Source organism: Cupressus sempervirens, chromosome 7 (genome assembly GCF_028749045.1).
Source record: "Cupressus sempervirens isolate cs-2001-9-10 chromosome 7, ASM2874904v1, whole genome shotgun sequence".
Classification (NCBI taxonomy): Eukaryota; Viridiplantae; Streptophyta; class Pinopsida; order Cupressales; family Cupressaceae; genus Cupressus; species Cupressus sempervirens.
In genome coordinates, this window is record NC_143124.1 from 229,849,373 (window position 1) to 229,863,116 (window position 13,744).

Here is a 13,744-nt window from a genome sequence, read left to right on the forward strand (position 1 = left end):
AATAGAAACATGTTATCAATTATTACAATGTAATTCATCATATTTGGCTTGAAATACATACCAAACATATGTTTCGACAAGTGAAACTTTTATTTTAAGACATCAATCCTAACCAAATCTATGAATATTCTCAAGAATGGTCTGGATAGGTCCTAGATAAGCTCTTAAACATTAGTTATTAGTTTATTGAACGATATGAATCAAAAGCGAATTGCTATGCAATTGCATTGATCATGTCCCACCCAATACAACTACAATTTTGAATTTAGGCTCAAAAGAGAGAAGTATGGTCTTTCTATACCAATATGAAACTGATTTTGAAAGACTTTACATCAAAAATGTATTCACATTAAGAATGATTCAGTAGATACTATGAAACTTCACATGATTTTGTTAATTAGTTTGGAATCTATAACAATAAGTTCTTAATTTAGAATACATTCATAAAAGGTTTTTGAATTTTGTGCTAAATTGATATGAATGACCTTGAAATAAGATATATTTTCATCAAGCTCAAATCCCTTAGTACTAATACAAAGTGGATCTTATTTGAAGTTGGATTCTATGCTTATTAGAGAAATTACTAGAACAAAACTTTGCAATACAATGAATTATCAAAAGCTTTCTTTCGAAGCAAGTAATCTAATTAATCAAAATCCTCAATTTTCATCAAGAAAATGTTTACAAATTCTCCTTAATAAGCAAAACAAGATCTTAAGTAAGATTTAATTGTTATTGGTGAAACTTCCTTTTATTATGTAAATCTTTAATTGTACTTTCAAATCAAACACCTATCAGTGTATCCCTTGCACCTCCTTTGGTGCAAGTGCTAGTATTATATCTATGCACCCATCTCAAAAGATCCCACTAGAGAAGACTACCTAGTGCACCACTAAAGTCACCTGCAAAATAAAAATTGAAGTTTCAAATCCTTTTTCCTCAAATAAATCTGGCAAAAGAAAAAATTTAATAACTACATAACAAGCTCACTCATCCACCTCAATTGTGATGATGCTTGTGTACGAAGCAACTCATGATGATTCTACTTTCTTTATCTGTTTTTGTTATATCTTATTCCTAAAGACTTTACCTGATACAAGCGACTCCATTAGTTCTTCATATACAACGACCAAATTATCACCACGCTCTTGAATGAGTTATGCTATTACAATGAAAATATCCCAACTAAAAGCTAGGGGGGAAACATTTTATAAATACTTACTTAAAAATAGCAAAATATATTAATAAAATGAAACCATTGAACTAATCGTAAGGAAGATAAAAATCCGGTTTTCCTGAACTGGGGAAGAAAATATGATTATTGGAGGAGACTGATGTGAGAGTGATCTGACTCACCATTTTTTTTTTTTTTCATTTCAGTGTAGATAAAGCGTGGGAGATCTCCAGTCTTTGCCTACTTGCACGCTCCACACGCACCATTTCTTCATTATTCCTCGCTTGCTCAGAATATGATATTGCCCGTTAAGCCGTCCATAATTTTCGCGGGTACCTACAGTGGTAATTACCCATTTACCGATTCTCCTTCTGGCAACTTAAATTTCCCCGTAGAATTTTCAAGGTATTGATCATAGCTATTGACCACGACCAAACCGCATATGATGACGATAGCCCTCGGTGAAGGCCAAAGGTCTGGATGGTGAAGATAAGCCTCTGAAAGCAAACGAGGCTTCAAATTTGACTCCGCTCCGTCAGCTGCTCTTCCAACTACTTGAATAAAGTTTGACGGCACGCGCTGAAATGAATAAGAAAACAACTCCTGGTTTATATCAAGAATATTATATCAATTTACAGATCCACTTGAAACATCAGAGATTTACACAATGTATGTTAACGTAAAACAAATAGTTCATTGTGAACTGAAAAACCTTTACCGTCAAAAAGAGAAAACTGCGCGTCAAATGAATACCTTCAGCTTGGGAATGCAGTCTTGTATTGCTGCATTGCTGCAACATAAAATCTGGATTGCTTACAATGCTTGCAATTCTTCGATACCATCTCTATGTTTTCCAGCCTTTCACAAGACTCAATGATAATGCTCTTCAATCAGCTGATCAGGCTGCCAAAAAGTGAAAATTCTCTACACCGATAAACTCTGAGGTTGATCAAGCGGCTCCGACTGACGAAACCTGGCAAGTCCTCAAGCTCAGGACACTCAGAAAAGGACAAAGTTTCTACACCGATGAACTCTGAGGTTGATCAAGCGGCTCTGACTGACGACACCTGGCAAGTCCTCAAGCTCAGGACACTCAGAAATGGACAACACTTCCAGCTCTGTACCAATGCTAATTCCTTTTATCACTCTCAATTCTCTGCACCTGTGTACTTTGAGTTTGATGAGTGCCGTTGCCAGTAATATGCTCTGCAATTTCTCACAAGAATCAATTACAATCATCTTCCAAGAACAACCAAATGTAATTTTTTGGAGAGCGTTCATACCCTCAAGATGCAACTCAAGCTCGACCTGCCCACACCCAGAAATAATCAGTTCTTCCAGATTCTTGAGATGGGATATTTCTGACATACTTTTCAGCTTGTTACAAGCTTCCAACTGAAGATTCTTCAATGTTCTTGGAAAAGTAACTTTCTGCAGCTTCCTACATCTGAGTATGCCAATCGCCACCAAGCAAGTTAAATCTGAAAAGCCGGGCAGCTCTTCAAGCTCCGGACAATCTGATATCCACACTTGGGCCAGACGGCCCATGCCAAGGTTAACCGTAACTGCTTTCAGAATTGCACATTCAGTCACATAAAGAGAGCTAAACTTGCCTGAAGCATCAATTATAATACTTTTCAGACATTTTAGATGACAAACAACTGGGATCTCCTCAATCACTGGACACTCACTGATATGCAGCTTTGTAAGCTTTCTCAAAAGGCCCATTGCTGTCACAGTCTGCAAATTTCTGCACCGCTGCAGGCTGAGTTTTGCAACTGTCGTGGGTGATGCCACACGATTCAGCTTCTGACAAGAGTCAACGATCAAGTCGCTCAGTCCGGCAAGATCTGGTAACTTCTCAAGATCTTCACACTCACTAATACAGAGATATCTAAACTTTGGAAGACTGCCTATTGCAGTGATCCATTGCAATTCTCTGCACCTGTGTACTATGACTCTGATAATTCTCCTTGGCAGTGTTATGCTGTGCAGCTTATCACAAGAGGAAATGTTAATCCTCTCCAAGCAGCTCAATCCCGCAAGATCTAGTAACCCCTCAACCTGCTCACACTCAACAATGCACAAGTCTGTAAGCTTTGGAAGAGCTAGACAATTCAATATCTTCAACTGTACCAAATGGCCTACATCAAAGTCACATGATGATCCCTCTGAAATCCCACAATCAGCCAACTTTAGACAATTAAGCTTCTGGCATCCATTAATTTTAATACTCTCTAGACTATTTAGACCAAACAGAACAGTCAAGTCCTCAAGCTTACTAAGGCATGGCTCTGTAAGCTTTGAAAGATTCCCTATCCCTGCAATCATTTGCAAATTTCTGCACCATTGCACAATGATTTTCACGACTGACACTGGCAATATTATCGTACTCAACTTTTCGCAGGAGTTAATGACAATTTTCTCCAGGCAGCTCAATTCGGCAAGAAATAGCAGCTCAAACTCCGGACACTCGGTGATGGCCAGCTCTGTCAGCTTTGAAAGATCATTGATTCCTGCAATCCCTGACAAATGTCTGCAACGTTGCACAATGAGATTGGTGACCTTTGCTGGCAGTGTTATGTTTTGCAGCTTATCACATGATTCAATATTTATCAGCTTTAAGAAGCCTAGTCCTGGACAATCACATATGAGCAACTCCTCAAGCTCGTGACAACCACCAACTGAAATCCTTTCCACATCAAAGTTAACAAACACGCTCTTCAAATTTTGACATTTTTTTAAAAGAAGATATTTGAGCTTTCTGCAACCATCAAACTTAATTATCTGGAGAGAGTCAATAGCCTCAAGATGCAGCTCAAGTTCGAGCTGCCCACACTGAGAAATAATCAGTTCTACCAGATTTGTGAGTTCAGATATTTCTGGTAAATTTTTCAGTTCTTTACAAGAATCCAACTGAAGATTCTTCAAACTTCTTGGCAAAGTAACTTTCCGCAGCTTACTACATCTCAATATGCGAATCTCCTCCATGCAAGTTAAATGTGCAAAACAAGGCAGCTCTTCAAGCTCAGGGCAATCCGATATCCATAACTGAGCCAGATAGCCAAAGTCAAGCTTACCCCTAACTGCTTTCAAAATCGCACAATCAGTCACCTGAAGATAACTGCACTTGCTCAATCCATCAAGTGTAATCCTTTCCAGGCAACATAGACCACAAACAACTGGCATCCTTTCAATCACTGGACAGTCAGTGATATGCAGTTCCCTAAGATTTGTCAGATGGTCTATTCCTGATTTAAATTGTACTTTCATGCACTGCTGCACTTTGAGTTCGATGAGTGTAATTGGCAATGCTATGATGCACACATTACAACATTCAACAATGGTAATGCTTTTTAGGGGATTCAAGCTAGAAAGGTCTAATTTAAGCTGAAGCTGGGGACAATTTCTTATGTTTAGCTCTTCAAGTTTTGTAAGGCCAGAAAATCCTACCATTTTTTTGAGTTCTCTGCAAGAATGTAACTCAAGATGCTTTAGAGTCGTTGGTACAGTCATGTTTTGCAGGCTCCCACACTGGAAAATGTGAATTTTCTTAAGGTAAATTAGATGCTCAAAAGATGGCAGCTCTTCAAGCATTGGACAATTGAATATGGATAATTCATTAAGATCAAAGTTACCAGATACCCTCTTCAAAATTCTACAAGCTGTCAACCTGAGGTGATTGAGCTCTCTACATCCATTAATGATAATCAGCTCTAGGCAACCTTGATTACGACTATCAAGAAAATCAAGATCTTTAAGCTCTGGACAGCCAGAAATGTTCACCACTTGAATCAATTCGAAAGATATTTCAGACAATGTTTCCAGATTTTTACATCCGATCAGCTCAAAACTTTTCACTTTGACAAACTTATCAAGTTTTATCCTCTTGAGGCTGTTCAAACCCACCAAATGCAAATCAAGCTGAAGTATCCAACACCAAGAAATGCTAACTTCTACAAGCTTTTTGAGATCAGATAGTCCTATCACACTTTTCAAATGATCACAGTCCTTAACTTCAAGCTTTTCCAAGCAACTCAGATGTGCGAGACATAATTCATGAAGCTTTGGACATCTACTAACACTCAATTCTACAAGCATCTCAAAACTTGATATTCCTGGCACACTGTCCATATTACAGTCTGCGATTCTTATCTTTTTGAGGCAGCTCAGATGGCCAAGATTTGGCTTCTCAAGCATAGGGCATGCGCTAATGCTCAATGCTTCAAGCTTTGTAAGATCAGATGTCACTGACAAGATTTTGAGAAATACACACTTGCTAACAATGAGACGATTCAGTTTTTCAACTCTTGCAAGTTGCACTTTAATAAGATTTTTCATGGAAGAAAGTTCCAAGGATCGAAGGCCTGGAATATAAGTTCCATTTAGTACAATTCCTTTTATATTTTCTTGCTCATCGAATACTAGATCTTCAAGCAAGCTTAAAGGGGCCTTTACAGTTGCAGACTGTTGGCCACAATCTGATTGGGCCTTAAAAGTTGAAGAATCCCTGGTATAAGTCACAGGCGGGGTTCCTGAAAGTCTTCTACTTGTCTTCACAATCAATGACTTGATTTTTGACATTTTTTTACCCTCACTGGCTTCTTCTTCGGCTTTCTTTTCCACATGAGTTATTATTCCTAAAAAATCTGGATACTCTTCCAAAAAGGTTCTATAAATTTCCAGTGTTTTCAGTTCAGAGGGAGCCTGAAACTCAAAAGAATTTTGTTTTAAGATTTCCATATTATAAGTAATGAGGAATCTACCAATCTTTCAATAGTAGAAATAACAACTATCTAGCATTGTAGATTTCGATATGATTGGTGTTCCTTTGAGCCAATCTAATAGAACAATTATAATAGCACGGAAATGAAACAAAATAATAATAATTGTCACAGCCTATAATAATTAAAACGATGAATTATACAATGGCATAGTAATACATACGATTAATGGAGAACTTATAGAGAATAATAGAATACCTCGATATCATGTGGCCACAATCTTTTAAAATATCCATTGCTGATTCTCAAACACTGCATATGTCGAAGCGGAATCCAAGAAGGAATTCCTGGCTCTACTCTTAAACTCTCATGTTGCGCATGCCTTGGATGATTTAATTCCGAAGAATACGGTCTGGAATATATATATGGATACCAAAGGTGAAGTAATAACAAACATGATGACATTTCTGTACTGCCATCCGATTCCACCAGAAAGAATTTAGCTTCAAAATTCAGGGACTCGTCAAAAATTGAATGGAAACACCTTCCTTTGGTTTGAGCAATGATATTTTCAAATCTCTTTGATTCCTACATTCACGGAGGGGATTCAATTTGATTTGAAAAATGGATCAAAATATAATGCATTCACAGAAATCAACATAAAAATATCAATTTAATTTGATGCTCTACATAAAATCTGAAGGAGAAATTGGCATACCATATTTTTAAGATCCTGTGGACGCCACAGGCGACGAGGTTGACTGAGCTCATTTGCCATTTCTCTTCCCAAGTCCCGCAAGTGGTCATGCATTCTCAATACAGGCACGGGGCCTTCTATTTCTTCAATCAGACACTTGTCCTTCAGTGCTTGCAGCCCATTTTCAGCGCTCCACCCTGATGCCTTCCACACATTTATGGCTATACATTTTGATTGGTCAACAAAAAAGCACGCCATGTCCATAAAGATTTGCTTTTGCTCCATGTCTAAAGCATCGAAGCTTATTTTAAGGCTTGTTCTAACATCCTGATGCATTGTCCTACCAAGCTTTTGAAGCTCTGACCTCCACTTATTTTCATCTCGTCCATGAACATGACTTCCCAGAACTTGCAGAGACAGAGGCAAGCCTCCACACACGCCCAGGAAATCGTCAACAAGCTCCTCATATCCGCCAGCTGGGTGAGGTTGAGAGAAAGCGTGCCAACTGAAAAGCTGTCTGGCATCATCTTTATCCATTCCTTTCAGATGATAACCTACGTTAATTCCCTCGCCTATAAGTATCCCTACATCTCGGGTTGTAATTATTACCAGACTATCCCCGGGCTTTTCTAGAATCTCCTTAATTGAAAAATTATCTAACTGTTTTAGGTGATCAATATCATCTAGAACAATTAAGAGACTCAAAGAACTGCTTCTTTTGATACAATTAGATATACAACTTAATCCTTCCTCTGTGCTTTGAAAATTGAGATCTTTTTCACCGAAAAGATCTTTGAGGAATTTCGTTTGTAATGAAGGTAGCTTGACTCCAGATGAAGCTTCACGGACATCAAATAGAAAACAGGCTTGATCATATTGTTGACGCTTTCTATTAAACAACTCTTTCGAAAGAGTGGTTTTACCCACTCCGCCCATTCCGAAGATGCCGGCGATCTTAGCCTTTCCTTCCTCTTCTTTATTCATTCCACAGTGGGTTTCATAATCTTGAACAAGATTATGAAGGCATCGCCTTTCAAAATCTTGTGCAAGCTTGTCAAGTGCTACTGGATATTTGGCGACATGCAAAGGCTTTATCCTCTGTACTTCCCTTTGAACTGCGGATAGAATGCTTTTATGTTCACCGATGCTTCGAAGGCAAAAATTCAATTTCATAAGAAATAAATTTTAGCTAATAAATGTAAGACCTATATATTTTATTTAGGAAGGCAATAAAAGAGAGCAGAAAGAAAACTAAGAAAACTCACTTGGAATCATTCATTTCGTAACCAGTGGTGAATGAAATAGATTGGAGGGCTTCCTTCCACTTATGAAGCTTGTCTAGGTACCTCGATTTCTTCTGGTATCCAATGAATGCATCACTATATATTCCTTTTTCTATGTAGCGCAATGCCGAGGGTTCCACTCCATAAAAAATAGGAATAATCTTAGCTGGGCTTTGTAGCATGAGAACCAGCTCCGCCAGACACCAAGGGGACTCTGCATATCTCTTGGAGAAGATAGCGATGTGAACTGCCGCAGAGTTGATAGCAGTCTCGATGGTGGAAGGAAAAGACTGACCAAGTTCCATCTCTTCCAAATCAAGAAAAGCCCGTATTCCTAACTCCTTGAGGGAAGTATACAGCGGGAGAGCCAGGGAATATTTGGAATCGGGGCCTCTGTGATTGATGAAGACATCATACAATGTTGTTGATTTAGAAACCTTTCTCCTTATGCCCTCAGGTTCAATTCCCGAGAAAGCATGATTTTCATCTCTTGGTTGGGCGGACGATGAAGATGATGCCATTGATTGCAGCTCAGGTCTTCGGAACGCGTTACCTAAATGATAGATGAGGAGGAAGAGCAGCGACACAAGATCAGAGTTAGGTAGATATAATAATTTAATGAGATATGTTGCAGGTAGGGTTTGTTCCTTCCTCGAAAGAACAAGGAAATGGTCCTGTTGAAAATAGGAACACCACACAAATGTACAAACAATGGGTGGGAAAGTCTGATTTTGTCGGCCACTCGCACATTGTGAAGACCTGCTAATTTCCCAGTACTGCAATAGAGGTTTCCGTGTAGATTTTATTTTTGTTCAATTCAACTTTAATTTGTATCAGCAATAGGCAATCACCTGAATTTATATAGTCCACTAGCCTTTCTGAAATATTCCCTCTGTTATAGATAATACAAATCATTTGCTGTCAAAATTGGGAACCCTAAGCATTTTCATATTGGAAAATAATTGTTACGTGATAAAGTAGATAAAATTGTGGTTTACACGACTTCCAAATTCCAAGCTTCTTCCCGAAACGAAAGATTATGGTCATTCGTCTTACCCACTACAATCGTTTTCCGCTACTGGTGACATGAAAATTCCCAAACGCACACGACTCTTCTGACCATGTTTAATTTTCGGTGACCGACCACATGCCTGTCTATTATGTGGCATCGCTCTTCTTCCATTAAAAAACTGTTGTAGTGTAGACGAAGCCAATTTACTTATCTTCCACGTACATAGACGACTCCGGGCTTTCAGATTTGATTTTCCTCTAAGCCGATTTTTTCCACAAAATATATCTCTACGTTGCTTTCATCGTTCCTCTTGAGCTTTCGACAATCAGTGGCATCGGGGAGAAGAGGAAACTGCGCGCAAGCTTGATAGGAATTTTCCAACGAGCATTATTAGGCTGGGGTCTCATGGCACCCGCTTGGTTAAAAATAGAGCGGGTGCCGTAAGGTTTTTAAGGAACATTTAAAGGGGAGTGGTCCTATACGCATTACATATAAATCTGCTTTAAAAAATTAGTTTCTAAATTGAATGAAATATTAAAAATATAAATTGTTGTTTTTAGAATTTTTGGCAGGATGATTTCAATTTGGAGGGAAAATGAAAGGTAGGTTCTTGTCAAGTGGCAGAATTCTTCTTTAAAATAGAGAATTCTTGATAAGTAAAAGCAATGAAGTTGTCTTTCTCCATTTTCTCCATTATATTCTATGGCTTATTTTGTTTTATGGCTTTCTTGTCTTTTATATTATTTGGGTTTTTTTTGTTCATATCAAATCAACATTAGATTTGTATTGTATTTCAACAACCTTATATATTTTTATAAAGGGTTTGTATTTGTTGCAGGGATTCCATTCTCAAGAACACATCAAAATAGAGTTATACAGAGTTCATATTCTTCAAGTAATGAAAACCCCAAGTCAAAGTGCTATGTAATGTACTCTTTGGATAAAAATGGTTTTCAACATTATGCTTAATAGAGGATGTCTACTCTCATTATGAAATTAATAGTACATAGTTTTTGTCATTGTATGGAATACTCCAAACATCTTCATTCTTCTTCTTTCCATAATTTTCTATGTTGTAGGCATTTTTTATATTTTTAGTTACTAACTTTCAATTTGTGTTACCATTCAATGTGAAGCTCCTCCTTAGCCAGGTACATATTATTTGACATCTCTTTTTAAAAGAAATTTGTTTTTAAAGATAGGGCTTTTTTTTCATAGTGAATATTCTAGTGTTTTGCCCATCTTATAGTCAATTTCATAATTTCTTTCTTCTATTTGATTAATCTCTTTTTTGCCTTCAAATTTTTAGACTGATTGTTACATGTGATATTTTGAGAGACAAATTGGTGTATTCATATATCTTTTCTGTACAAGATCAAAACATGGTTTAGTAAGAAAAAAGGTCTGATGGATTAAGCAAGAGTTAAGTAAGAGTCATGGTCATGAATATAGGAAGTTTTTCCACATACTACATCAACTTTTGTTGCATGCCCTAGGACAAAAATGCCTCAAGAATTTGGACACAAAGATGAGAATGAAAGTGATGGAAAGTTGATTAAAAATGAAAGCCCTTATTCTTAGGTCTAGTTTGAACAGTTCATCTTTCCACCTAGTCATCATAAAGGCCTTCTGATTAAGAAATAAATTGAAGAAGTTATCGAAAGAAATGATGCAAAGGTTGAGAGTTCTTTAGAAAATATTTGAGTATGGAAGATGCAAAAATAGATGATCTTGCTAGCCAAATTGGCAGTCTAGGGAAGCATTTAAATAATGGAGAAGATCTTTTCAAAGGCAAAAAAGATTTTTTCAGTTCTCATACAATATTATGAAACAGAGCTCATTTGAAACTCTCTATCAGGGTATAGAAAATTGATTTTTTTCAACAAAGTTAGATACATGTCTCTAAACAAATAAGTTTTGTGTAGCCGTATAATCTAAGTGTTCTAACATAATGTAGAAAAATCTCTGTAGAGTCCATGAAAGACATTGAGTAAACCTTTTTTAGTAACCCCATTAGAACCAAATACCTCCATAGTGCCAATCATTTTTTTATGGATTTCAGAAATAACTTAAACACTAAAGGAGGTAAGTATTAAACGTCTATAAAAATTTATATTTTTAAGGCTCAAATTGTTGTCTGTGAAATGCATCTTCTTATAATGTGGCATTTTTGCACGAGAAGAGGAGTTTGTGAGACCGGGAATGATGAGACTTGCATATTTATTTGCAAGTTGTGAAGAACTATAATATTGTGGATTCTATCCATGCCAATAGTGTCGCTAGTTCTGATCACTCTGACACCTTTGTTATTAATGGTGGGGGAGCTTTTGGATTGTTAGGATTGTCTCCTGCTCTTATAACTATATTTGATATTCCTCCTTGTCCCTCTGTCACGCTTTCTCTAAATCTTGCCTCACAGTTTGGAAACAATTAGCCCTTACAATAGCTAGAATACTGGTATTTCATGCAATGTACTATGCAATGGTTTTTTGAAACTTTTAGAATACTTTGATAAATAAATCTTGAGCTCCATTATTTATATTAGATTATGATTCAAAGAACTTGGTTTGTCACACACAATGTTACATTTTATTTCATTATTATCATCAATCTTCCTCAACATATACGGCATCGCCCATAATAATTTTTCAAAGGATTTTTTCAGCATTATTCAGTTCGCAATAATCATATTGCCCATCCAACTCGATAATTGTTTTGTGAAATAGTCAAAACATTTCTTTCAAAATATTTTCCTTTTTAATAAAGTGTACTTGCTAAATTAATTTTTCACATACCTCTTAAGTTATTTTTGTTTCACACACACAATAACTTCTTCTTTTTTACAAACTCTTTCTATTTTATTACAATGGGTGATATACTATCTAGTCTTGTCTTCTCACTAACTCATTGTATTTGTTTACTAATAATGAATTTCTTTGGCTATAGTTGATAAATAGTTAGTTTTGGTTACATTTTTCAGTCATGGCAATAGCATATGTTTTAGTGTAGTTAATTGGCTACATGACCTTCGTTGAAAGCATTTAATATTTTTTTAATGGTTATTTCAAAAATTTGTTCATTTATGTTTAATAACTATTCATGGTGTTTCTCCTTTTTCTATTCTTTCCACAATGATTTTCAGGTAGATATTAATTTTTCAAAGGTTTGTAGCCTCCTATTTGGATGTTAACAATGCCTTCAAAAATATTCTATAAAAGTTTGGTTGCTATGGGTGAGCATTCTTTGGATTATGGGCATCCACAGGTTTGGTAACGCACTATTTCAAAAGACACTAACTTGTTACTAGCTTAGACAACTATGGCCAGAGATGAGGAAGGTTATATCAATGTAAGAAACATTTGTAATCGTACTATGAAAGGTGCTCTTGGAGTAAAGAACATTTGTTAGACCGTGTTGTGAAAGATGACATTGCTGACATGAAATCTCTATGTGCCTTTGTTGCATTATTATCTTCACAACCTTTCAATCAGGTGGGTGTACTTGAGACGGATCATTGTGTGGAAGAGGCCCAATTTTGGTTGTCAATGTTGCTCAATGTTATGTCTTTGTCTTGTTAGAGGCTCTTGCTCTCACGACAAAGTCTATGTGTGGTGTGATTGTTTACTAACTAGTCTTAAGGTGTTATTTGACAGTTTTGTGGCATTCTAGTTTATTGGGCCCTCATTAGGGTAGGCCTGAATAGTGTGAAGATTTGTCTCTTCTTGAGCCATGGAAATGATGCATTTTATATGTACTCTACTTTCGCAATTTTCTTCACTTGCTCGAGCCTTTGTCCTTTGTTGAGGTTTCTTTGTTTTTGTTGTTGCGACCCGTGCTAGTGAAGGTTGGGCTTTTGGAAGAAACTTACATTGCATGTTTCTTATGGTGGCTACATAGCTTTTTAGGCCTCTCCTTGGAAGTGATCAAGTTTTGTGTGCCCTATCTGATTTGGCAATGGAGTTCTTTCTTCTTGGTTTGGGGTTCTTAGTCTATCACATTGCAATGGTTGGCAACAACTTGGATCCCCTCTTCAAGGTGTTATTTTTCTTGGTTGAGATTAAGTATTATTGGTGGTTGTGGTTCTTTTGTTTGTGGTTGTGCAAGTGTCTGTGGGATGGTGGTTTGGTGGCTCCCTTAATGTTTACCTTATATTTTTTGAGTTGTGGATGTTTTGTTTCCTACCTCTTTAAGGTGGTTGTAGGGTGTATTGGTCGCATGTTTTATGAAGTACACATTAGGACATTATGGTGACCCCTGGTGACTACTTTTGTGGTGATTGGTAGTGTAACATAAATAAGGATAAAGAGAGATCTTTAATAAGCCTTGAGGAGGGACCTAGAGAATAATTGACACATAAAGAATGATCTAGAGAAAGATAGAGCTCTACCCAGTGAAAATGTGATGCTCCAAATCATCGAGGAGCTTGGGAAATATTTGCTAATCTTTAGTGCTTCTCCATACTGTGAGTTTGAGAAGGTGCCCATCCTAGTTTCTAGTATGGAGTTTTATGTCCTTTAAAGATAAGTTGATGGAAGTTGTCAACTCTTCTGGTTTTCTTGTTCGCCTTTTATTTGGATTGTTCATGTTAGCTTTTAAGGACAACAATTTTGATTTTTTTAGTGGCCAATTGACTACTAATAGTTTTTAAGAGCTTGTTTTGGTTTTGGTTATTTTTTGTGAAGGATGGATGCTAACTTTGGGGTTCTTGTCCCTATTGATGTGGGGTGTGTTTTGTTGGTCATGGCAAGGGCTTTGTGGTTCAACCCTATCAATTATATTGAGAATCATCACTACTAGTCTTGCCTTCGAGCCATGGAGTTGTAGAGGGCCCTACTCTAACTACTACAGTTGCTA

General features: G+C 36.9%; 2 protein-coding genes across 4 annotated transcripts; both read right to left on the reverse strand.

The window, feature by feature from the left end:
- Positions 1 to 611: 611 nt before the first annotated feature.
- Positions 612 to 8,710, reverse strand: LOC149546338 (uncharacterized). Of its 3 annotated transcripts, XM_089791159.1 has the most exons (8): positions 7,861 to 8,710; positions 6,617 to 7,742; positions 6,157 to 6,486; positions 2,458 to 5,881; positions 1,928 to 2,380; positions 1,357 to 1,753; positions 999 to 1,090; positions 612 to 902 (listed from the first exon to the last, which is right to left on the reverse strand). In XM_089791159.1, the coding sequence occupies exons 1-5, from the start codon at positions 8,397 to 8,399 to the stop codon at positions 2,304 to 2,306; spliced, it is 5,496 nt and encodes a 1,831-aa protein (XP_089647285.1). In that variant the 5' UTR covers positions 8,400 to 8,710; the 3' UTR covers positions 612 to 902; positions 999 to 1,090; positions 1,357 to 1,753; positions 1,928 to 2,303. The 3 variants fall into 3 exon arrangements, with proteins under 3 accessions (XP_089647285.1, XP_089647283.1, XP_089647284.1); XM_089791157.1 differs by having other exon boundaries at positions 1,928 to 5,881; XM_089791158.1 differs by lacking the exon at positions 999 to 1,090 and having other exon boundaries at positions 1,928 to 5,881.
- LOC149546339 (uncharacterized) lies at positions 1,291 to 2,014 on the reverse strand. The gene is made up of 2 exons (XM_089791160.1): positions 1,893 to 2,014; positions 1,291 to 1,777 (listed from the first exon to the last, which is right to left on the reverse strand). Exons 1-2 carry the CDS (start codon positions 1,971 to 1,973, stop codon positions 1,523 to 1,525), a joined length of 336 nt encoding a protein of 111 aa, XP_089647286.1. The 5' UTR covers positions 1,974 to 2,014; the 3' UTR covers positions 1,291 to 1,522.
- Positions 8,711 to 13,744: the final 5,034 nt, after the last annotated feature.